General features: G+C 39.9%; 1 protein-coding gene across 3 annotated transcripts in view; it reads right to left on the bottom strand.

Moving 5' to 3' along the window:
- CPQ (carboxypeptidase Q) overlaps positions 1-26,455 on the bottom strand; it is a 3,127,273-nt gene that overhangs the window by 2,659,986 nt on the left and 440,832 nt on the right. For all 3 annotated transcript variants that reach the window (XM_044065629.1, XM_044065627.1, XM_044065628.1), the window contains one exon: positions 17,982-18,459. In XM_044065629.1, the coding sequence (XP_043921564.1) occupies positions 17,982-18,438 (457 nt within the window). In that variant the 5' untranslated portion in view covers positions 18,439-18,459. The remainder of the gene's footprint in view (positions 1-17,981; positions 18,460-26,455) is intronic.

Below are 26,455 nucleotides of genomic sequence, written 5' to 3'. Positions count from 1 at the left end.
TGTTTGCGTGTGTCTGCTGGGGAATAAGTTATTTTTATTTATTTTTCTTTTTTATTTTTATTTTTTATTTGTAGTCAAGCAATCACAAAAAGACACAACTTGTTCTCTTTTTGTGATCAGAGTAGTTTTGCTGTTTTCTTTTCAGTTAAAGTGAGTTTCAACTTGCAGGAATTAATGTACTATGTACTGATGTTTCAGCACATCTACAAATGGAACCAACTTTCTCTTTTTCTGATTGCTCATCTTAAAAAAAAACAATACCTTCAGACATAATTTGTATTAAACGTGTTACTGTTAGGGGAAGGAGTTTTAGTAATCTAATGCATAGGGTTGTGGCTAAGAGCAATAGAAGGGTTAGGGTTAGCATGCATGAGTAAGGATGGACAGTCTTTGCCTTTGTACATCCTTACTCATGTATACTAACCCTAATCCTGGTGCTGCCCCTAACCCCAGTACTACATATTACCGTAACAAAACATTTTACAAACTACTTTGCAAACACTCTGTCTCAATAAATTGGAACAAACTCCCTCTCCATATTAGATCCAACCTTTCCTTTCCCTGTTTTAAAAAGGAGCTTAAATCCCAGCTACTAAACTTGAAATTATGCAGTTGCATTGACCACACATAGTCTTAGTCTCTCCCACTGTATTTGCATCTCCAAACTTTCTTTCTTTGTTAGTAACTTCTGCTTAAACAAATCTCCTACTCTCTCAGCTCTAATGCTATAGCCCACTCATTCTCCACACTATCCCCCACGTCCTATCAATGTCTATACATTGTCCTTCTTTTGAATAACAATTATCTTTTTGTTTTTACTCTCATATGTAGTAAATTTTAGTCCACTACTATCAGTGCAGCCCTTAATGTTCATAATTTTTTTCTTTTGTTTTTCTCTTTATACTTAATTTCATATTTGCAATGTTGTTTTTAATAGTTTTTGTCCTGTATGTTTATCTTTGCTTATGTTTGCTGGGGTACTTATCCCTTGGGTCTCCACTGAACATGGGTTGCTTACTATCAATGCAATGCAAATAGTTAATAACCTTTTCTTTTTTACAATTATTTTGTATTGTGATTGTTATTTAATATTTGTATATTGTCACTTTATTATTACTTATGTTTGTTGGGGCTTTTCCCCTCGGGTCTCCACTGAAAATGGGTTTCTTTGCAAACTCAGATGGACTAACCAGGTTAACAAATGTGAAATAAATAAATAAATAAATAAAAGCATCGATCTCCCCTACACAAGAAAGACACACATTTCACATACAGCAAAAAGCACACCCAACACAAAACCTCCCAACTAAACTAGCCTTTACTCTAAGCTTAACCTGGAAATACTTCCATATATTCTCACATCTCATAAAAAACTCAACCACACACAAAACCACTAAATCTATTCCCATCACTATCCCTAACTCTAACCCTAACCCACAAACATACACACACACTTCATCACCTAATGATGAAACTTTTGGTATACCCCAAAGCTTCGTCACTAGAATAAAACCCCATTTACCATTGCATAACCATTACACACATAATAAAGGAACTCCTAAGGTTCCTAGCTTCAACAGTTCAGAGATGCAACATGAGTGCTTTTTAAGAAAAGCACGGCAGTAAACTCTTGTCGATTAAAAGCTTATTCGACATAGTTTACTGCAAATAAATATAAAGGTGCATATATGTGTATATATATATATATATATATATATATATATATATATATATATACATACACATATACATGTATATGTATATACACAGACACACACACACACACACACACACACATATATTATTACAGCTATAAGGTACAACCTAATAAAAAATGTAAAAAGCAACAGAAAATAATACCGAATAGTTGTAACACCCAATTAATAAAAAAACAGTGACATGCACAACATTAAATCAATTTCCGCATGCCAAATTTGAAAAAATCCACCATCCCTCCAAAAAAAAAAAAAAAAACGGCCAAAGTACACTAATCATAGAAGAAAAACAAAAGCTTTTGTTTTGTGACTGGTCAACATAAAAAAAAAAAAAAAAAACAGTTCATACTTTGTCTGAATAGTGGTAAGGTTATCAAAAGGATTTTTGTTAGGTAATGTGCAGGATTTGGCTTAGGGGCAATCATAGTGTAAGGGTCTGAGTTAGCACACAAGTAAGGATGGACAGGGGTGGGTTAGCACATGAATAAGGATGGCAGTGGAGGCTTTGCTACCCTGTACCACCTTATCTATGCATATCAACTCCAACACTGCCAATGCCCCTAAATGAAACCTTTAAATTGCTTAATTATTAAAAACCCTTTACCTAACAGTACCATTACACAAGATAATCACATACAAACTTCACATAAACTAACATACATGCACAATTCTAAATATGTCCCGTTATCCTAACCCAGAAACACCCACACTCAGTACAAAAGTACAGTTTTGTACCTACCATAAATGTAGATGTTCGAGTGCTAATACAGCTGCAGTAATCACAGATGGGGGTTTCTGCCGTCAGGCGGGTCCTCGGTCGGCCGAATTCCAAAGTCTAGGTCCGGCGTCGGTTGTCGTCGCTTTCTTTCCTGACGTCAGTGCGACAGGGGTATATAAGACACAGCCGACGCCATATTCTTCAGTCTTTCTTGCCCCAGATGTCAGGTGCCCCCAGAAGGAAGGCAATACATAAATTATATATATATATATATATATAGTCAAGCAATGCAATATAATCAAAAATCAGTAGTTGCAAGCAAATACACCATAGAAGGATAACCCAAATTAGGTTGTATGAGGAGGTGTTAGCCACTAGGCCTTTACCAAGAGGGGAAGGAGGGAGGGAAACCTGTACTTCAGCTGTATTAGCACTCGAACATCTACATTTATGGTAGGTACAAAACTGTACTATGTTCATCGTGCATAAAGCTGCAGTAATCACAGATGGGTAGAATCCCAAAGCTACGCACAGGGTGGTAGGCACTAGGTGGAACTGGGAGCAGCCAGAATGCCCTGCAACACAGCAGTGGCAAAGCCTGCTCTAGTTTTGGAATATAAAGGCAGGTGGTAGTGTTTTGTGAAGGTATGCACAGAACTCCAAGTGGCTGCCTCCAAAATATCTTTGGTAGGGACTCCTCTGAGGAAGGCTGTAGAGGTAGCTGTGGCCCTTGTGGAGTGGGATCTGATGCCTGTAGGAACAGGTTTGCCATGAAAGGAGTAACAAAACCGTATGCAATGGCCTATCCATTTTGAAATTGTCTGTTTGGAAATTGGCTTCCCTTGAGCTCCTACAGCATAGGACACAAAAGTTGTTCTGATTTCCTGAAGGGCTGTGTTCTGTCCAAATAGTAACGTAGCTGTCTATGGATGTCTAAGGAATGTAACAGCCTTTCCCCTTTGTTTTGAGGATTGGGGTAAAAGGTAGGTAAGTGTATGGCCTGATTTAAAGCTACCCTGGATACTACCTTAGGCATAAATGAAGGGTTGGTTCGTAGGAAACCCTGTCCTGATGGAAGATGAGAAAGGGCTGCACAGCCATGAGGGCTTGTAGTTCCGAAACCCTACGAGCTGAGGTAATGGCCAGAAGGAAGGCTGTTTTCCAGGACAAATATTGCAAATCTGTAGAGGCAGCTGGTTCAAAGGGAGGTAATGTTAATTTTTCTAGAATGTAGTTAAGATCCCAGGCTGGTATTGGTTGTTTCCTTGGAGATCTTATATTCTTAGCTCCTCTGAGGAACTGTCTTAAAAGTGGGTGAGAGAATAAGGGTGGATCAGTGTTGTATTCTGCAGAAATGGCTGAGGCATGAATTTTGATGGAGGAAAATGAAAGTCCACTGTTCAACAGCTCAGCTAGATACTGTAATATCTGAGGCAAATTCAGTTTTCTAGGATCCTGGCCTTTTTTCTCATTCCAAGCGCAAAAACGTTTCCATTTTGCGGAGTAAGCCTTTCTAGTAGAGGGTCCTCTGGCCTCCAAAATGACATCCTGCACCTCTTTGGAGAGTAGGGTCTGTTGTGGTGTTAAGGAATTTTCCATGCAGCCAGATTGAGAGTTTTCAGCTGACTGTGAAGAGTTTTGTAGCTGTGCTGAGTCAATAGAAGAGGCATTAGAGATAGGGTCCAGGGAGGAGTATGTGTTAGGCTCCTCAGGAGTGGGTACCAGTGTTGTCTTGGCCAGTCTGGAGCAATCAGTATCATCTTCGGTCTGTCTGCTCTTGCTTTCAAGAGCACCTTGGGCAGAAGAGGCAAAGGTGGGAAAGCGTAAACTGTCCATGTTGCCCAACTGAAAGAAAGGGCGTCCACTCTCCAGGCCTTTGGATGAAAGGTCCTTGAACAGAACTTTTTCAATTGATGGTTCCTGTGGGAGGCGAAGAGATCTATGTCTGGTCTTCCCCACGCTTGGATTATCTTTGTAAACACTTGAGGATGTAACTTCCATTCGTGTGGATCTGTCATATTTCTGCTTAGATTGTCTGCCAGCGTGTTTTCCAATCCTGGCAAGTACTGTGCTTGAAGTTCCATTTGCCATTCCAGAGCCAAGTTCCAAAGTGACATGGCTAGCCTGCACAGGGGTATGAATGTGTTCCACCTTGTTTGTTTATGTACCACATTACTGTGGTGTTGTCTGTTCTTATCAATAATTGCCCTGGATGCAGGAGGTCCTTGAAAATTGTAATTGCATTTATCACTGCTAGCATTTCTTTTTGATTGATGTGAAGGTGCTTTTCCTTTTGGGACCATTTGCCCTGAATGCACCTGTCTGTCATGTGCGCCCCCCAGGCGTAGTCTGAGGCGTCTGTTGTGATGACTTGATTTGCTTGAGGCTTGCAGAATGGAAGACCTGTGTTTGTTTGGCATGCTTGGGCCCACCATAGAAATTCCTTTTGCAAACATGGAATTATTGGTATTATTGTTTCCAAACTGTGGCTGTGTTGAGACCATAGTTTTTTTAGGTACCATTGAAGTTTCCTCATATGCAACTTTGCACATGGGATTAGAAGAATGCAAGATGCCATGAAGCCCAGAGCCTGCAGGATTTTCCTTGCAGTGAGCCTGGTACAATTTGCTAGTATTTTGAAGTAATGAGTTAGTTGCCCTTGTTTTCTGGCGTAAGATAGGCCATCTGGGTGTTTGTGTCCAAGTTGGCACCCAGGAAAGTTATTTTCTGAGATGGTGTTAGCCTGGATTTCTCCTTGTTGACTGTGTATCCCAGAGAATTCAATAACCGTGTTACATAAGCCAGATGTTCCAGAAGTAGGTGCTTGTTGTCCGCTTGGATCAGGCAGTCGTCCAAATAAGGGTAAATTTGTATCCCTTGAAGTCTGCAGTAGGCAATTACTGATGCCAGGCATTTCGTGACTACTCTGGGCAGTAGATAAGCCAAAGGGCAATGCAGAGAATTGATAGTGGATTGAACCTGCAAGAAATCTGAGGTATCTTCTGCAGCTTTGTCTGATTGGGACATGCAGGTATGCCTCCTTGAGGTCCAATGTTACCAGCCAAAACTCCTTGCCCAGCATGGGAAGAAGCTGCTGTAATGTGAGCATCTTGAATTTTGGTACAGTAGAAATGTGTTTAGGATGGATAAGTCCAAAATGGGTCTCCAGTCGGTTCCTTTCCTTGGTACCAGAAAAAGTCTGGAAAAAAACCTTGACCTTGTTCGTGAGTAGGTACCTCTTGAATAGCTTTCATGGCCATAAGCTTTGAAATTTGTATTTGAGCCTCTGCCCTTTGATTGTGTGGCAGGTTCGGCATGCCTCTCATTTTTGGAAGAGTGTGAAAGTGAAATCTGTAGCCTCTGTTTATAATGTCCAGGATCCATTTGTCTGTTGTGATAATATGCCAATTTCTTGTAAATAATGCCAGCTTTCCTCCCAAGGGTGCTGCCAGCTGAGACTTGCTTGGCATGGAAAGGGGGAAGTCATTGGGTTTGTTTCCTGTATTGCTGTGCACTGTCTTCGCCACCTCTTGTTGCTGGAGTTTGCCATTGTCTGCCTCTATATGATCCTTGAGGTTGTCCTCTGCCCCTTGTGCGCCTGTATCTACCTCTTTGTGGCTTGTCCGTGGCTGGAAAGGACCAGTTCTTTGCAGGCCAATTTCTGCTAAAACGTGGTGGTTGAACCTGTAGAAAAGCTTTGACAGTTTGCATAGATTTAGCTTTTTCTTCCATTTTCTGTAGTATCTCCTCAGCATTAGTACCAAATAGTACATCCTTTTGTAAAGGAGCCTCTAGTAGTTTAGCTTTAACATGGTCAGGCAAGGTTTGTTCTCTAAGCCAGGCATGTCTACGAATGACTGATCCTGTCACAGCAGCTCTACTTGAGGCCTCTAGGGCATCATAGCCACATTGTAAGGTGTGTTTACCCACTTGTTCTGCACTATGCATCATATCTTGCAACTCCTTCAAATCTGGTTGTTCAGGTTGAGACATTTTATTTCTTAATTGTGATAACAAAAACTGCTGATATTTAAGCATATGGAACTGACAATTTAAGGCCCTCATGGCTAGGGTGGCCGAGGTATATACCTTTTTTCCCCACCTTTCTAAGGATCTAGACTCTCTTTCGGAAGGTAGTGGATTCTTAGCAGTAGAGGCCTTCATTCCCTTGGGGCCTTGAGAAATGGTTTCAGGGTCAGCATTATGGCTTTTGTAAAGAAATTGGTGAGAGGTAGGAACTCTGTAGTACCTATCAGGCTTGACTGGGGCAGGAGGCAGGGAATCCGGATTTAGGCAAGCCTCCGAGTAAACATCATCAAGTATGTCCAAGACAGGAGGTATCGCCAGAGGTCTGTGATACGGTAACAAAAGAAATTCCCTACGTCTTTTCTTGGAATCAGAAAAGTCTTGGCCTTCCCAATGGAAGTGTTCCCTCAAGGTGTGCAAGGTTTCCCCAAAAGAGAAATCCTCTGGGGGAGATACGGAAGGAATGGACTGCTCGGCATCCGAATCTTCAAAAGGGGAGTACGAGTGTTCCTCTTCATCAGAATGTTCTGAAAAAATGGAATCCTGGTCAGAAGAGGGAGAAGCTTCCTCCACTCGGGATCTCTTGTCTGGAGGGGGCTGGGAACCCCTGATAAGAGTAATTAAATCCTCAGCCATTTTTAGCATCTGCTTTTTAGGCATGGGGCCTGGAGATGGGCCCTGTGCAACAGGCCTCTTGGGATGCATGGCTGATTTGGACTTAGTAAAGGCCTTAATGGAGAAGGAAGATGAGGATCTATAAACACCATGGGTGGAAGTGGACCTATCCACATTAGGAGGCTCAACACTCACAGTGGCTTCGGTGGTTGTAGTCTGGGTATGGGCCGAGGTACCTGCGGTCTCGGTTACAGAGGACACCGCCAAAGAAGTGTCGTCGGTAGTCAGGAGCTGCGTAGGCACCTCGCTGAGAACCGGACCATGTGTAGCCGGTTTTGGCGTGGTGTCGGTGGAGACCGCGGGCCTCGCGTGTCGGTCTTTGTCCTTGCATTTTTTCGACAAAACGGTAGTCGGAGTATCCGACATTTTATAATCAAAGGTTTTACCAAAAAAGTGCTGGGCGAACCCCGCCCGACGCTTGTGCGTTTATTGAAAGTAGCGCAAAAGTGACAGGCCGAGACGTCGTGGTCTGGGCCTAAACAAGGTATGCAGAGGGAATGGAAATCCTTATGCGGTATTTGCTTCCCACAAGAAATACAATTTTTAACTTTGTCTGACATCGGTCTGAGGCAAGAAAAGTTTCCCCAACGGGGTACTTAGCTTTAAAGAAGACTTCGGTTTCCAATTATTCGTAATTTCAGGAGCTGGCCGACCGGCACTTGCGAACTGCTTCTGATTCGGGCACCGCGCGGCAAAAAAGACTGAAGAATATGGCGTCGGCTGTGTCTTATATACCCCTGTCGCACTGACGTCAGGAAAGAAAGCGACGACAACCGACGCCGGACCTAGACTTTGGAATTCGGCCGACCGAGGACCCGCCTGACGGCAGAAAACCCCATCTGTGATTACTGCAGCTGTATGCACGATGAACATCATACACATAGGCAAACACACACAACACTACAGTACCATAGCTGCAGTCAACCAAACACCAGTTCCCTCTAACTGTTATTCACACACTTCCCACTACCTCAAACAAATTTACTCAAAATAGTCTTTGCACATAAACCATACAACCATGGTTACATATAGATGGGCGGACAAAACCATACACATGCATATTTTATACATATATATATATATATATATATATATATATATATATATATGTATATATACACACACACATATACACAAATGTATGCATACATGCACACACCTATACATAGATGTATAATATATATACACACACACGTCTGTGTATATATATATATATATATATATATATATATATATATATATATGTATATGTATGCACACACACACACACACACACACACACACACACACACACACACACATCTATAAATAGGTATAGTGGCAATAACTGAATTGATGAAACATTGATATTGCTAAAGTCGACACTTTAATGTCAATAAATGTTTCTGTCCACACGCTGAGGTTATTCCTTGGGCCATGCAAGTTTTAAAACAGTGATTGTTTTCAGGCATTCCCATACCCCCTGCTAATTATTTATTCCAACTATGAGATTGCATAGTCCCTGGGGAAAGGGCATATTCCACAACTCCGGGGATTGTGAAATCTTGCAAAACAGTCAACAAAACAGATTATTTAAATTTCAATTGACTACCTGCATGTATATATATATATATATATATATATATATATATATATCGGGTCTATATTATATATTTGAAGTTTCAAAACTTCGAATCCCATATGTTCGACAACATATGATCAAAGTTTGAAACTTCGTATATATATATATATATATATATATATATATATATATATATATATATATATAAAATAAAACATAAAAAAAAAAAATAAAACTTACCTTAATGCTCCGAGCAGGGGGGCAAGCTCCCCTGCACCCCCCACACACCCCTACTTAAATATACCAACTCCGAGATCGCACTTCAGTGCAGAAAAGGGAAATTCTCCCATTCTGCACCGTACGGCGCAGTTGCATTTAACCTCTGAACTTTTCAAAGTTCAATCATATGGTGTCGACCATACGACACACTCGAACTTTAAAAAGTTTGTTCATGTAATAGGAACCCGATACATATACATATATATATATATATATATATATATATATATATATATACAGAAAAAACGCATACAAATATGTATCTATCTAACATATGATCAGTATGCATATAGACACAGCAGTGCACAGGCAGACTATAGTTCAGAAATCTTAAAAATGCCAAGTGGTGTCCCAAACACTGGGGTAATTACAAACTGGTACAGAATGCCACTACAATACAGGGTGATCATTTGGAAATCTCCCTGAATTTGTACCCTTCGACATCCAGTACGGTACAGACAGTGCAAAGGTACAGCAGTACGGATCACAGTTAACATAGCTTAAAAGCTGCATAGACATAATTTTTGTCTTTCACTATTAACTGTGTGGTCCCATCTGCCTTTCCACTGCTCTTACTCTTGGTACTTCTAATCCCATATACAGAGAGGAACACCCATCCAACATATTAGACTCATAGTAAGCAGTATGTCTGTGTAGGAGTTTCACTGATGGATATGCATTATACCACTGAGTAATGTTGTTTACAACAGTGCTGTCATGTGCCTTGGCACAGGTCAATATGCCTCATATGTGCATATATCAGTTAGATTTCATTCCCTCCCTTTGTCTAAGACAACTGCATACTAATATCTCAGAAGCCCTCCACCACCATGCCATGAGTCATTCAAATCCACCAACCCTCCAGCAGATTTTGTCCTGTAAAATAGCCCTAATAGAAGGAAAACAAGTTTTCCCTTATTTTAAACTAATATATTATGAATCACTTTACAATGCATATCATAGGTTAGCATGTATTACTGCTTGGGTTATTTAGTTTCCAACTTGCTGCAAGATCAACTTTATTTCCTTTACAGTGGCATTTCAGACAATTTTATGAAATTAAAGCAAAACAGAAAATCATATATTTTGCGATTGCTGTTTTTGCAGCAAATATAATATGTTCCTACAACACTTCAGAAAATGAATAAAATATCACCACACAAAATAGAAAGAAATAAAGTAAATAAAATAAAATGGATTCAACTCATTCTCTTGGTTCATGTACAGGGGCTTTCACTCATTAAATAACTTGTACAACTCCTTGTGCTAAAAGTAAAAATCATATTCACTTCCATGTTCCATATAAATATGCCCGTCCATATGCAATGTATGTGTATGTGTATCTCTGTCCATCTATACATCTATCTTGTCTATGTGTGTGCAAGTATGTACACACACACACATCTGTTTATAATGCACACATACACTGAATGACAACCATACTATAAGAATCATTCAGTTTAATTATCTGTACCAGGGAAAATAAGCAGGAAATTCTGTGTGGTATTCTGGAAGTCTTTCTAACTGTAAACAGGTCAACAGAAATGCAACAGCACAAATTAATTCATCAGAGGTCTTTCTAGTCCTGCCTGATATAGTTTTACAACTGGCTAACCATCATGCTTGATGTGACACCCTTGCATTGGCCCAATAATCAAGGAGCCTCAATCCTCACCACTGGCAACAGGGAGGGATGTACCCAATGGGATGATGACAAGTACACACACAGTAAAGTACAATTTCCCTTAAGAGCACACAGAGATCACAGTCAGTCTGGGGCTGGTTTCTTCCTCTTTATCCAGATCCCCAGTAAGACTCCCCACTGGCACGGCTATATAGTTAAGATCTGAGCTGAGGGGTGAAGCCAAGACCTCCAGCACCTTATCTGTCCGGCCAGTGCTTCGTGTTCTTGCCCAAGTAGCTGACACACACACACACACACACACACACACACACACACACACACACACACACACACACACACACTTTGAGATTTGATTTATATACAAACACATACACACACCTGGGGAAGGCTGGCACAGGTTTACTGGCTATGCCCCCTTCTGCCCAGACTATAAGGCAGTTATCACTGCCACCAGCCCCTACTTATCAGCTACTATAAGGCCCTTACAAAGGGTGACCAATCCTACTGTGTAATGTTACTAACATCCAAATGGTAGTTTTTGACCAAGTGTCAGGCTATTAGGAGTGGCTTGTACAGTGTCACCAAATACATATGCAAGTACGCTAAGAGCTTAAATATGTCTTACAAATATCAGCCACAAAGACAGGTTTAAATATATTTAATAATAAATAATAAAAGAACAAGACAATACTCAGAAAACAAACACAGTTACTTCAGAATAACAAGAAATATTTTAAAACAACATTGCAGGACAGTCTCAAATAAATACAGAAAACATCTAAACTAATCTTTATTATATTCCTATCTAGAGCTAAAAAATTACTGTACCCTAGTTACTTACTATTAACAAGACACATGCAGATGAGTGGATGTTCTTGCTAGGTCCAAGCCAAAACACAAAATGTTTAGTCTCTCTCTGAGAGAGTTGTTAAATTAATATAACACATTATTGCTGGGTTAGCCTGGATGACATCACTTTTTGTCACCTGACTTCAGTTCCCGGGCTAAACCAGAAACTAATATAATTTTAACATCCCTGTGTGAATAATGCATATCTCTCAGATGTGCTCAGAACTGTGTAGCTGCTAGGAAGTCATAAAGCAATTAAAACACTTTACATTTTAAACATAGTAATTACTTTTCTTTTCAAACAATAGAAAAATGTATAGCTCTAGGCATTGTGCCTGCTTACTGCATTGAAACAAACTTTTATAGCACATCAAAAGCACTTAATTTCAACTTATTTTCTTGAAGTTTTGTAAGTTAATCTTCTATGTTCCAGCAGGGTATGCTGTGGTTACATTCTCAAAGCTCAGCACTGTACAAACCCTGTTCAACACACACTTCTGTACCAGTAGTTTAATATACACATAACATGCAGTTCTCTTATGTTTGTAAGACAAGCATATGAATCATGTTGACATTCACAAACGGCATATGATTATTTACAAAATTCCATATAGCTGGGCTGACAGTGTCACACTTGAGAAGTAGAAAATCACTAGATGTAATACATTTGAACTTCAGTCGAACCTAAGAGACTGTGTTTCACTGCAAGTTGCTAGGAATATCAAAGGGTGTGTTAGCAGGACTGAGACCATTATGAATTTAGTAAAATAGTTAGCTAATACTAATAATAATACTAACTCTGAGGCAGTGACAAGCAGCAATTACAGGTGAGGTAGACTGCCTCCAGGATGGAGGCCTTCTGTAGTTTGTAGATAAAGTGCAGAGGTGGTGCCCAGATTGCAATGTATTATTCACCTTGGGGAGGGAACCACAGGACAGTGTAACTGTTAGCAGTAACCGGCAGGCAGGGACAGGAAAAAAGAGAGCAGAATATTAAAATCATAACAGTGCTGATATTTTTGCTCTGTAACACAACAGGGCAGTGCTGTATGTCAACAGAATGATGGGGTGTACTGTCACTGTGGACATTGTATACATGCAGCTGCTATCCTCCTACAATGTAGTGTGTTAGTGAAGCCTCATATTGTTACTGTATGTATATTTTGTATGGCATATTAGTTAAGGAACATCAAGCTAGTTGAGGGGGTGGAACACAGGATTACCAAAATATTAAAGTGAATGGACAACATGGAGTATGAGGAAATCCTCAGAGAATGAGGAAAATACCAGTGAAGCTAACCTGCTCAGCAAATAATAAAAAAATAAGCAAAGGAGAACAGAAGAATTAAGAGAGGATATAATAATAAGGTTCCGTATCATTGTGGGAGCAGGCGGGATATGCAGAACTGATAAGCAAGGAATGGGATAAGGCATGGGTAAACACGTTCATCTTTTGTTCTAGTCCAAATGTGAGGTCTGGCATCCTTGATCTCACTCCTCTGCTCCTTATGAATAGGGGGGAAGCAAAGAGTGAGAAATGTATCCACTAGGTTGCAAACGAACCACAGGACCTTCTGACATCCGTGCGCTGGCCCAGCAATCAAGGAACCCCATCCTCACCACTAGCACCAGTGAGGAGTGTCCATACAGGGAAAGGATAATAAATACACACACAGTGAAGTACAATTTAAGAGCACACACAGATCACAGTCAGTCTGGGGCTGGTTTCTCACTTTCTCTCCAAGTCCCCAATAAGACTCCTCACTGGCACAGCTATAGGGTCCAAATCTCAGCCTAGTGAGCAAGCTAAAACCTCCAGCACCCTCTCTGTCCAACCAGTGCTTCGTGTCCCTGCCCAAGTAGCTGACACACACACACTTTGAGATAAAAGTTTATACAACCACACAGACACTCCTGAGGAAGGCAGGCACAGGTTCTCCAGCTGTGCCCCTTTTACCCAGACTATACGATAGAAATCACTGCCACCACACACTAATATTTACCAGCTACTCAAAGGCCCTTAAAAGGGTGTCCAATTATTACTGTTCAATATTATGATCCAAAAGGTGTGACCTAACAGTCAAGACTTATTTGGAGTGACTTGGTACAGCATCACTATATACATGCAATGTACTCTTAGAGCTTAAATTATCTCTGCACAAAACAGCCGCAGTTGAAAGGTTTAAAAATATTTAATAATAAATAATAAAAACCCAACACAATACTTCTTACTACACAGTGCTAGTCAAGAGTTCAGAGGTCACAGAGAAATACGTAAAATAATACCGGAGAAAAGTTCTGACATCACAGAAAAACACTTAGTCTAATCTTCCTAATTCCTAGCTATTTCTAAGAGAAAACACAGTTCTAAGTAACTTACATATAGAAATAGGCTGTGCTGGTGATGGATGTTCAAAAGACACAAAATGCTCAGAGATCTCTTGATTCTCTCTCTTTAAACTCATAACACAGAGCTGCTTCACATGACATCATTCTTCACACTTCTCTAGTGCTCCCAGGCTAAAAGAAACTACATTTACATTCTTTACACCTGGTCAGAAACCAAAGCAATAAAGAACATTTATACATGCAAATTCTAGCCATTAACTCTGGCCTTAAAACAACAGGCAAGATGCCTCCCTCTAGACATATCGGCTCCAGATTTTAACATCAAAGATAGTCAAGCTTGACTTAGCTTTCTTACAGCAGAGTGCACTGTTGTTACATTTTTGAAATTTAACATTTACCAACATTTTTTCCCATTTAAGAGAACAAGACTGTGGCTTATATTAATATTTACAAATGACAGAATTATCTACAAAATTCTATCTGGCTAGGCTGGCAGCCTTTACCTATCTTCACACATCTCCTCCCCTGAAGAACTGAAGCTAGTTTTTCAAGTGACCCTTGAGAAACGCCGCTTGAGAGGGTTAGGTCTGTCTGAGTATACCTTACCCCATTCCCTGTCTTGAAAGCCCATCTGCAATGGCATTGCTAATCCCACTGCAATGCTGCACTGACATATCATATGCTTGAAATCTTAGGCTCCATCTTAGCAACTTGGCATTTTGCTGGCTGGGTCTGTTTAACCATGTTAGGTCTGTGAGGGGAGCAGCTGCAGTATTATAACTGGGGACGAACTTTCTGCAGTACCCTGCTGTCCCTAAGAATGCCCTCACCTGCTTTTTGGTAACAGGTGCAGGCCATGCCTGAATGGCTTTGACTTTGGCAGGTTCTGGCCTGATCTTACCACTACCCACTCTATGTCCCAGGTCGGAGCCCTCTGCCATACCCACCTAGCATTTGCTCAGCTTAATGGTCAACCCTGCACTCTGTAGTCTACCGAGCACCTCCCTGACATGTTGAAGATGCACTTGCCAGGAATGGCTGTAAATGGCAATATCATCTAGGTAAAGAAGGGCAAACCCTCCTGCTCCTGCTAGGATATGATCTACCAGCCTCTGGAAAGTTGATGGGGCACTTTTCATCCGAAAGGGCATCTTTGTGAACTCATGCAAGCCAAAAGGAGTCACAAAGGCTGACCTCACTCTAGCACTGGGAGTCAAGGGCACCTGCCAGTAACCCTTGGTAAGATCAATGGTTGTAAGACACTTAGCCCACCCAGCTGCTCTAGGGCCTCATCTTTCCTAGGCATAGGATAAGCATCTGACTCTGTGTGACTAATTTTCTGTAGTCCACACAGACCCTGGTGCTGCCATCCTTCTTTGGCACCAGCACCACTGGGGAGGCCCAGGGACTGTTGGACTCTTGAATCACCCCTAGTTCCAACATCTCCTTTATCTCCTCCCTCAGAGTCTGTTTGACTCTCTCAGGCACCCTATAAGTGGCCTGCCTAATAGGCCTTTGTGGTCCTGTATCCACCTGGTGCTGCACTAGATGGGTGCACTCTGGTTTCCCAGTGAACATGTCCCCAAACGCCTGTAACACTGCTCAGATTTCTCGAACTTGGGCAGGAGATAGCTGCTGGGACATTGCTACCCCTTCCACTGAGGTGTCAGTCCAAGCCTCACTGAGGAAATCAGTCACAAGGGCTCTCTCAGACTCCTCCTCCTGCAATCCACTGCAAATGCTCAGCACAAGGGCCTCCCTATCATGGTAAGTTTTCATCACGTTAACATGGTACACTTTGTGCCCCTGCCTCCTGCCTAGTAGTTCCACCATGTAGTTAACATCACTTACCTTTCTTACCACCTTGTGGGGTCCCTCCCAAGCTGCTTGCAGCTTGTTGTGTCTGACAGGAATGAGAACCATTACCTGCTGTCCCACAGCATACTCTCTAGCTCGAGCATTCCTGTCATACCACACCTTTTTCTGTTGTTGGGCTTCTGACAGGTTCTCCTGGGCCAAACCCATGAGTGTCCTGAGCCTTGTCCTGAGGTTTAGGACATATGCCACAACAGACTCCTTGTGAGGTTCACACTCACCTTCCCACTCATTACAAATTACATCTAGAGGTCCCCCACCCTATGCCCATACAACAACTTAAGGGGTGAAAAACCTGTGGATTCCTGGGAAAGCTCTCTCTAAGCAAACAGATGGGGCAATATTTGTCCCACTCCCTCTTAAACTGGTCTGCAAATGCCCATAGCATGGACTTGATTGTAGAGTTTAACCTCTCAATAAGACCATTAATCTGGGGATGGTAGGGGGTGGTCTTCATCTGCTTCACCCTACAGTACTTCCACAGACAAGCCAGCAGGTTTGACATGAAATTGGCACCTCTGCCAGTCAGTATTTCATTTGGGAAACCTACCCTGCTGAAAATCTCTAACAAAGCATTTGCCACCTTTTCTGCCTCAATGGAGGACAGAGCCACTGCCTCAGGGTATCGTGCAGCATAATCCACTATCACTGGGATATACTTTTTCCCTGTGGAACTTGGGGTACTCAGAGGCCCCACAACATCCATAGCTACCCTCTGAAATGGCTCCTCAATCACAGGCAAAGGCATCAAAGGAGCTCTCACCTTGTCTCCTGCCTTGCCTATCTTTTGGCACTGCTCACAGGTCCTGCAGTACCCTGTTACATCTCTGGAAATTCCAGGCCAATAGAAGTTCTGCATAATATGTCTCTTTGTACGTTGTATGCCCATATGACCTGCAATGGGAATATCATGGGCTATGACTAGAAGCACCAGACAGTAGGCTCTAGGCACTACCAACTGCTGTACTCTCTCACCTTCTAGCCCTCCCTCAGGGGTCCACTCTCTATACAGTAACCCTTTGTCCCAGTATGCAGACTCCCCCCTCCCTTGAGAATCAGGTGCCTCACTAGCTACCTGCCTCAGGCCTTGCAATGTAGTGTCTGAGAGCTGAGCCTGTCTCAACTCTCTCTTTGTAACCTTTCCCAGCTCCCCTTCCACAGGAAGTCTGGCATCTTCTGACAGTGGTGCCTCAGTGTCAGCCTGGGTACTACTACTCACCTCTACCTTTGCAGTCACTCTGTCCAAGGGAACATCAGTACCTACATGCAGCTAGTCAAGAGTTCAGAGATCACAGAGAAATACTTAAAATAATACCATAGAAAAGTTCTGACATCACAGAAAAACACTTAGTCTAATCTTCCTAATTCCTAGCTATTTCTAAGAGAAGACACAGTTCTAAATAACTTACACATAGAAACAGGCAGTGCTGGTGATGCTGAATGTTCAAAAGACAAAAATGCTCAGAACTCTCTGATTCTCTCTCTTTAAATTGATAACACAGAGTTGCTTAACAGAAACTACATTTACATTCTTTACACCTGGTCAGAACCAGAGCAATAAAGGACATTTATACATGCAAATTCTAGCCATTAACTCTGGCCATAAAACAATAGGCAGGATGCCTCCCTCTAGACATATCGGCTCCGAATTTTAACATCAAAGACAGTCATGAAATGCTTGGCTTAGCTTTCTTACAGCAGAGTGCACTGTTGCTACATTTTTGAAGTTTAACATTTACCAACATTTTTCCCCATTTAAGACAACAAGCCTGTGGCTTATATTAATATTTACAAAATACAGAATTATCTACAAAATTCTATCTGGCTAGGCTAGTAGCCTTTACCTATCTTCACAGACCTATTGCCTAATATCATACATATGAACCATGAAGACTTAACAAAATATCACTTTATACACTGCATAATGAGAACCTGAAAAATACTGCAAGCAATGGATGGACTGATGTGGAGTGGAGCTCTCCACAACATTTCAGAGACGCCTAGAACAGATAAAAACTATGGTGGCGGGGACAGGGGAGGCAGCCATAAGCACTGGCTACAGCATGTTCACGTGTCTAGTACAATACAATTCAGTTTTGATGACCACTTCCATAATTAAAGTGTAACAATTTTACAGAGATACACACACAGAAATATATGTGTATGTGTGTTATATCTGCATAAAAAAACTGTTCTACTGCAAGTTTGAAAGTGACCAGCAAAATGAAATACATATAAAGAACAGCAGTAAACATTATCAGCTTTAAAAAAGGACCCAGAAACTGTTACCTTCTGGAGGAGTACCAATGCTACTTCCCAGACCCAGTATCACAACACTGTAGTTCCTCGGTTCCAGCATCATGGCAGATTCTTCTCCTCTTACCCAGTGAGGTACCTTCACAGGCTCCAGATTGACATTTTCCAGTTTGTCGCTCTGCAGAGCATTATACATGTACTTGATGGCTTTGTTTAGATTTTCTGAGCCACTAACTCGATTCCCTATTGTGTCAGTGAAAAGAGCAAGTCTGTTATAGGATCTGTTTTGAGCTTTTCCATAGACTGTGAGGTTAATAATGTCTTTAACAACACCGGAATAGCCCGCAATTTCCATACTGATGTCTTCAAGACTTCTCTCACCACCACCACTATGGACTTGCATTGGTTTTCCAGTGCACAACTGAAGAAGGGGAATAAGAAATATAAAAACTGCGTAATTGAAGATGATGTACTTCTTAGGATGTATCATGATTTATCCAGTCACAGCAATCTGTTAAAAAATAAATATAATTGTCAGTTTCACAAAAATGTGCATCACTGATTCAGGAAAAAAATGTCACACTATACCTGAAGGAAGACATCTAAATCAGAAAATAAAACATAACTTGAAATAACTAGCTGTAAACTTCTGAAACCTAACAGATTCCTATTTTCTCAGACATCTCAAGGAATGTGAACTTCAAGTCCAGTGGTATTTTTGGTTCAGGTGAAGATGCAATGTTGACTGTAACCACAAAGCTGAAAAAATAAAATGCTGCAAAGAAACTCCAGAGGTAGAAAGTGATAATCAGCAAAAGCATGTCCAGTCAAAGAAATGTTATGAAAGTTCACTGTGTGGTAAACCTAAAAGGTAAGGAATACCATTACAGAAGATAAGTATGAATAAAAAACGCCTTTCACCTTTGTCAATGGCAAAGTAATTCCAAGACCATGCAGCAAAAAAAAAAAAAAAAAAAATCTACATTAATTATTTTTTTTTACCTTTATTTTTAAGCAACAAAGCAGACTTATTCAAATTACAAATAGAAAAAGCAAATAATTTTAGCTATTTCAGTTAAGCTAGACAGAGCAATACAAATATTTATTTTATCACACTTTATATCTTAGATAAAAAATTATGGGTACTTTTCCGTTATAGGGGCAACACTTTCAACGCGATCACTCAGCTGAAATCCAGTACCTTAACATGTCTGCTAACCAGATATGTGTAAAAATTGTTTATCTTAATAATAATTAAAAAAAGGAAGTTATTTTTAAATTTTGCACACACCTGGTTAATAGATGTGTTAAGGTGGTAAATTTAAGCTGAACGATCGCGTTTCAAGTGTTGCCCCGATAAGTAACAAAGAGAGAAATGAAAAAATAATAAATGCAGCAAATCTGGATAACGTGTTTTTTTAATACTGTTATAATATCCTTATATTTGCCCTACAAGAAACTACAAAAAATTAACTATCTCCCTGTAAAGTGTCTTACTGTAAATCTCTTGCATGCAGTCCACAACTCATGTGCTGATAGGCTATCACAGACAACACCTCCGTGCCAGATCTCCCTCAATCACTTCCCCCCATTCATCTCGCTGGCATTTTTTGCAAATAACAGTCTCCTTCTTTCGGCTTTTTCCGGTTAGGGGTCGCCACAGCAGATCACCTGTCCACTCATGATTGGCAGTGGAGTTTTACAGTGTTGAGTTGCCAGCCCGTTACCCAACCTTCCACAGAAGGCACACACACGCACACACTCAAAACCTTCCACAGAAGGCACACACATGCACACACTCACACCTACGGCCAACTTAGAGTGTCCAATCCACCTATAGTATGTCTTTGGGATGTGGGAGGAAAACGGAGTACCCGGAGGAAACCCATGCAACCACAAGGAGGACATGCAGACTCCACACAGAAGGCACCCCAGCCGAGGATCGAACCAGAGAACCTCTTGCTGTGAGGCGGCAACACTAACTGCTGCACCACCATGGCCACCCTTGGAAAATATGGGTCACTTAAAAAAAAAAAAAAAAAAATATATATATATATATATATATATATATATATATATATATATATATATATATATATATAGATAGATATATGGGTCTACCTGACAACACCGATGCACTACAACACCGACGACGAAATCGCCAACACCACATAACCGAAAGTTCACAAACACGAAACCTCACATGCCCGACACACCACAATCCCGACAATCAACAAACAAAACAAATCCCCTGTCCAAAAAGCACACACACAACACAAGCACACCAAAATCCTTACAAACCCACACTAAACCTTACATACACAACTATCTATAACCTTAACCCAAACCCTAACCCTAAGGTCCTTCACTATCGCACACTCACCTAACTCGCGCCCTAACTCTAACTCACTTAACCCACCCCTAACCCTAAAGACTGTCACTATCGCACACTCACCTAACCCACGCCCTAACCCTAACTCACTTAACCCGCCCCTAACCCTAAAGACCGTCACTATCGCAAACCAGGAACCAGAACAAACACAGTAATAATAATCCACAGAGGCACGAGCTCAACCAAGCAGCACTTTATTGCACAAAGACACACCGGTTCTCCAACACTGACCTAGGTTTCGTCCAAAAGTCTTTTGGACGAAACCTAGGTCAGTGTTGGAGAACCGGTGTGTCTTTGTGCAATAAAGTGCTGCTTGGTTGAGCTTGTGCCTCTGTGGATTATTATTACCGTCACTATCTCACACTCACCTAACCCGTGCCCTAACCCTAACTCACTTAACCAGCCCCAACCCTAAAGACTGTCACTATCGCACACTCACTTAACCCGCGCCCTAACCCTAACTCACTTAACCCACCCCTATCCCTAGAGTCCGTCAATATGGCACACTTACCTTACTCGCACCCTAACCCTAACGTCCGTCACTACTGCATACTTACACAGCCTTTTCACATGTCGGTGTTCTCAGCATCGGGGTTTTCATTCGTCGGTCATCTCAGTTTTCGATCTTCTGGTGTCGGTGTTCTCATCGTCGGCGTTGTCAGGTAGACCCATATATATATATATATATATATATATATATATATATATATATATATATATATATATATATATATATATATATATATATATATATATTATTAGTGTAAAGAAGCTATAAATGCTGTAATTATTCAGTACATCATAACTTGGCACTTGAACTTCCTATCAACACTTAATTCCATTGTCAGGGAAACTCTTTGAAAGCAGTAGCTGCCGCTGTAAAAAAAACAAAAAAAAAACACCCACACTGCTTAGTACAAATCAGGCTATTTGTATCATTCCGATGGCATCTTCGCAGGTAAAAGGATGTCAAATAAGTGTACTTATATAATTTTCTGTTTTTGGAGCAATTCATAGGTTTACACTAGTACACATAACGAAGAAATACATTTCTTGTCAGGTTTTCTGATATCGGAGCAACACTTTAGACATGGTTTCTGAGCTCCGAATGCAGTGTATTTTCATGTAAGGAGTTACTCTAAACGTGTTAAATGGATAATATTTAAAAAAGGAGATGTGACTTCTACATTTGATATACACGTTAAGATTAACAAATAAAAAACATGAAAATAGACTAAATTCGCTGCTCAGTACCGCATTCAAAGTGCTTCCCTGATAACAGAAAAGTACCAAATTATGCAACATATGCTTAGTTCTAAGAGATCACATTAAACATTATCCGCAGTAACTTGCCCAATGAAATACATCCCTATCTTTTAACAAAGAATCTCATACAATTCTATAGCAGGATAAAATAACATTGCTGACACACACACACAGTGGCTGCTACAGGTTAATCTGCTTTAGACTTACTATTTTGTTGACAGCTTCCATCACCTAAGAAAGTAATTCTACTTCTACTGGACCTATGTTCAAGGTAGGGCTATGTATATTAAGAATCCATAAATACCAAAAACATATCACATTTATTTATTGCTTTTGCTTACTGGGAAAGTGCAACTGGACACAAGTCCCACTTTCAGAGGAGGCATACCTCTCAGCTGTACAGATTTTTGCAGAATGTCCATTGTGTTTTTCTAGCAAATCATTGGTAACTCATTGAGGGTGGAAGTCAGAAAATAATGACAGATATTTGAGTTTCAGACTTCATACCCTTCATAAAAATCATGCTGATGCAACACCTGTTTTTCTATCAACTTTCTAAGTTTGTAAGAGCAATATTTAAAAAGTGTTCCTATTTTTAGGCCCTTGTCCCCCATTATTTACAGCTTTGTCCACATTTCTTGATCTATGAAGTTGAAAGGTATGAGTGGAGGTCCGAGAAGAAATGCTTACAGAATGAGTAGAAGGCAGTTATACAAGATTTACATAATAAATGCACTTACATACATAGACTAGTAATGATTGACAGTTAATCAAAAAATATTAACAAATGTACATACACAGAATAGTAAATGTACATACATAGAACTGCAATTCTATGACAGTTAATGAAAATACGACAGTTAAATGAAGAATACAGAAAATTTAAGCTAATATCAAGCTTACAGGAGTCTAGTTACTTTCAAATGGAATCAGGCGAAAATAGATATTGAGTAGGAGTCCGCGTAGTAATTATAGGATAAAGATGGTTACAAATTATGCAGGATTATTGAGAAGGTCCAGGTAAAAGCGAGACAGAGACAGTAGTGGAGAGGGTTAGATGACAGATAGAGATTGTGAAAAAGTAGCTCTATTATGGACAGTTATATAAAAGAGTAGTGACAGTAACGGTTTGGAGATTATCCAGGAGCATCACATGTACAGAGCTGGCAACTAAGTAGGTAGGACTTAATTGAGTTTTAAATGATTTTAGGGAGTGTTCTTCTCATATTGGTTATTTTAACAGCTCACATTGTTCCATTTTATACACTGTCCAAAATAGTTTCAGGTTGACCTCAGAAAGCCTCCAATCCAAGTCAGCTCATCTAAATAATCTTAAATGCAAACAAGCTGGTCACTTTATAACTAATTTTCAGACACTTAAACATGGTGCTAATGGTAAAGTCCACCTAATTCTTAAAGGTGAGTGAGGGGTTTAGGCAAGATTCAGAGATACATATAACTTTGGGCAACGTAATTAATTGACAGACATCACAATTTTGAGGGTATGAGCACTGGCCAGCCAATCTGGGAAACCACACAGCATAGACTTTGTTCTGTTTACATTAATTTACAAGCTGTTATTGCCCAACCAGTTACATATCGCAGTGAGTTCTCCTTCAGGCCTACTTTGAATCCTTCAGACCTGCTTTGAACTGCCTAAGTTCTAACCTTGCTTATTAGTATTAGGTTGCTTATGGATACAGATTCAGTTCTGACAGAGCAAGAGTAAGATCATTAATAAAAAAGGACAGTGGTACGAGTCCTCATGCAGATCCTTGTGGTACTCTTTGGAAATCACTTTTGAAGTTACCTTCCTCTGATGTCCATTTACCTGCAAGACTCTAAATACCTATCCTTGCTGCACTTCCTGAAGTGGGTGGCAAGGCTTTTCAAAAGACGCATGCCATACTGTTGGAGACTGCATCTACTGCCCAGTAAATAACTGTCAGCATACTGTACCTCTTTCAAAATCCTTGCAGTTTACTGGATATAAAGCGATAGTTCTATATGCTTGGTGAATTGTACATAAATCAGTCTGTTTAGTATATTAGCAGGGACTCAAGACTACAGTCTGAAGCATTTTTTGGATGTTGAAACCTTTGAAAGTAGGATTAGGAATGAATGCCTGAAAGTGGAGGAGCAATTCCTGAAGTAAGGGAAGGCCTTTGCTATGACTGGGACAGACAATCTCAGAAAGATGTGTAAACTATCAAAAATGGATCCATGTCTTTAGAATCAAGTTTGTCTAGCAATTTACATACAAATTGTGTAAATACTACCTAGAACTAAAAGGCTGCCTTACCTAATAAATCATACAGTGGTCCCCATTTGTAGCTGGTATTATTTTGTTTTATTTTTGTTAACCAGGGTAGCACACTGATCAAAAGATGACCATATACAGTTGAGCCCAAAATGCACTGTACAATAAAACAAACACTGCATCACAAATTAAAGTTGGACGTGAGCAATATACCAGGTAGACACTTCCCACATTCCCCTGGTCACCTTAACTGCTTACGCAGTTCCTTGGTCTCTTAGGTAATTCAGCCCTCTAAATCCTGTCCTGGACATCTCTCCCTAGTCAGTTCTTTAATATGGACCCAGAACAGCTTAGGATTAGTTTTCAAAACAGCTTTTTTTTTCTTTCAACTGGTGTTTTTTTAATGAACTAGTTGCAGTGAAAGTGCTCCTTCTGAGTTCTAGAAATTAATAATAGTGGGTCTGATTACTGGTGCCTTTCCATTTCTCTCAGCATCGAGAACATTTACTAGCCATCTAGTTCTTACAAGGAGCAGCCTTTCTTAGAGTAGAGTGATTATAATGATACATGTATCAAGGGCATTTGTTACATCAGACTCTCTAACAATAATAAAACAGTAAAATAATCCATGATATGACGAGGCTCATCCAAACCAGCTTTATTAACAAACAAAACACCAGTGCTCCACCACTGACCTAGGTTTCGTCCCAAATGGACTTCTTCAGAGTGTGTGGAACCAGTGAAATATATACAAACAACAATTAATTAATTAAACAATTTACACCTAATGCAAAAACTAAAACTAAAATGTGGTTTTACATGACCCACCCAAAACCAAGTTGTAATCAAGCTTCCACAATAAACATTAAAAAATACATACATTCTAAAATACGTAAAAATGCATATAAATTACAAAAAATTACAAAAAATTACAAAAAATGCATAAAAATTACCCTATTAAAGTAATAGTCTAGTATAAAATAACATAAACTAGGAAAAACTAAAAATGTGTTAAGTGTATGAGATATGATATTTATGTCAAAAGACACATATGAAAATTAACCTAATATATGTTTTAACCTTAAATAAGGTTTAATAGAAATGAACTCATTTAAACCAGGATAATGATGGGCATTAAGTAACAACTGCCATTTGAGTTCACAAGTATCTAAATGATAGTCTGTTATTCTCCCCTGTGCATCTTTAACTAACTGTTGTATAACGCAAAATAAAAATTTGTGGCCACTAAATGCTATTAAATGTCGTACAAAGCATTGGTAGATCTAAGATGCTGGATGTCTGAAAGGTGCTCCCTTATCCTATCTCTAAATCTTCTACACGTTTTGCCCACATAGAAGGCCGTACACGACTGGCATTTAGCAATGTATATAATATTAGATGAAAAACAATTATAGTGACCATTAATCTTAATGGAAAAATTGTTGACCATTATCTTATTTCCTGTTAATAAAATGGACGCATAGGTGGAACATCTACCACATTTGAAGTTACCCCTAGTTTTACTAGTATTAGCCTTGACGGTACTACCATTTTCCAACATCCCTTTAAATGTCATGTCCTTCCGAAAAATAAACTTAGGTTTTCGTACAGAAAAACCATAAAAATCTTTTAATCTAGACAAGGACATCCAATACTTCTCAATAATTTTAATGATGTTGTCAGTATCTGCATTAAATGTTAGGACAAAAAGGAGATGTTCATTACCCATATCCTGTTGTTGATTAACATTATGGTTAAACAAGTCCTGTGTGCTCCTAAGAATAGGTAGAATATTGCCACTATCTCTTTTAAATAGTATTTCCTTCCTAACCTCCTCACACATATTTTCAGGATACCCTCTATTTAAAAAGAGGCTCACCATAAATTCTAGTTCAGCCGCAAGGTCAGAATCTTCACTGACCATACGTGCTGCCCTCACCATGTGGCCCTTAATAATGGCTCTCTTTTGATGTACCGGATGCCAACTGTCAAAATGCAGATAAGAGTTAGAGAAGGTGGATTTCCTAAATATATTGGATGTGAGAGCACTTGTATCCTTATTAATGGTCAAACATATATCTAAGTAAGTGATTCTCTTATCATTGATCTCATGCGTAAACTTCAAAAACCAAACAGTTTGGTTAATGTATTGAATAAACGTATCAAGGATCATCCTGTCCCCCTGCCATACAATAAAAATATCGTCCAAAAAACGTGTGTATAGTTTGATGTATGGACTATATTCACTATGGAGAACAAAATTGGTCTCCCAATGTGCCATGATGTAATTGGCATAAATGGGGGCACAAGCCGCCCCCATTGCCACTCCTGTACTCTGGTGAAAATAATGTCCTTCAAAATATAAATAATTATTACGTAAAACTAACTCCATTAGCCTAACGTAAGTATTAATCTGATCTTGATCATAAAGACCCGTAGTATTTAATTGTTCTTCTAACCAGAGTAAACCAGTGTCATGTGGAATGGCAGTAAACAAATTAACTACATCAATAGTCACAAACAATATGTCGTCCAATGTCTGTAATTTTTTGATCTTATCCAAAAAGTGCCAGGAATCTCTGGTAATGT

The sequence above is a fragment of the Protopterus annectens genome, chromosome 3.part0, assembly GCF_019279795.1.
Source record: "Protopterus annectens isolate FY-2018-M chromosome 3.part0, PAN1.0, whole genome shotgun sequence".
In the NCBI taxonomy this organism is placed as follows: Eukaryota; Metazoa; Chordata; order Ceratodontiformes; family Protopteridae; genus Protopterus; species Protopterus annectens.
The sequence above is the reverse complement of the archived record's forward strand: the minus strand, read 5'-3'. Positions and strand labels throughout refer to the sequence as shown.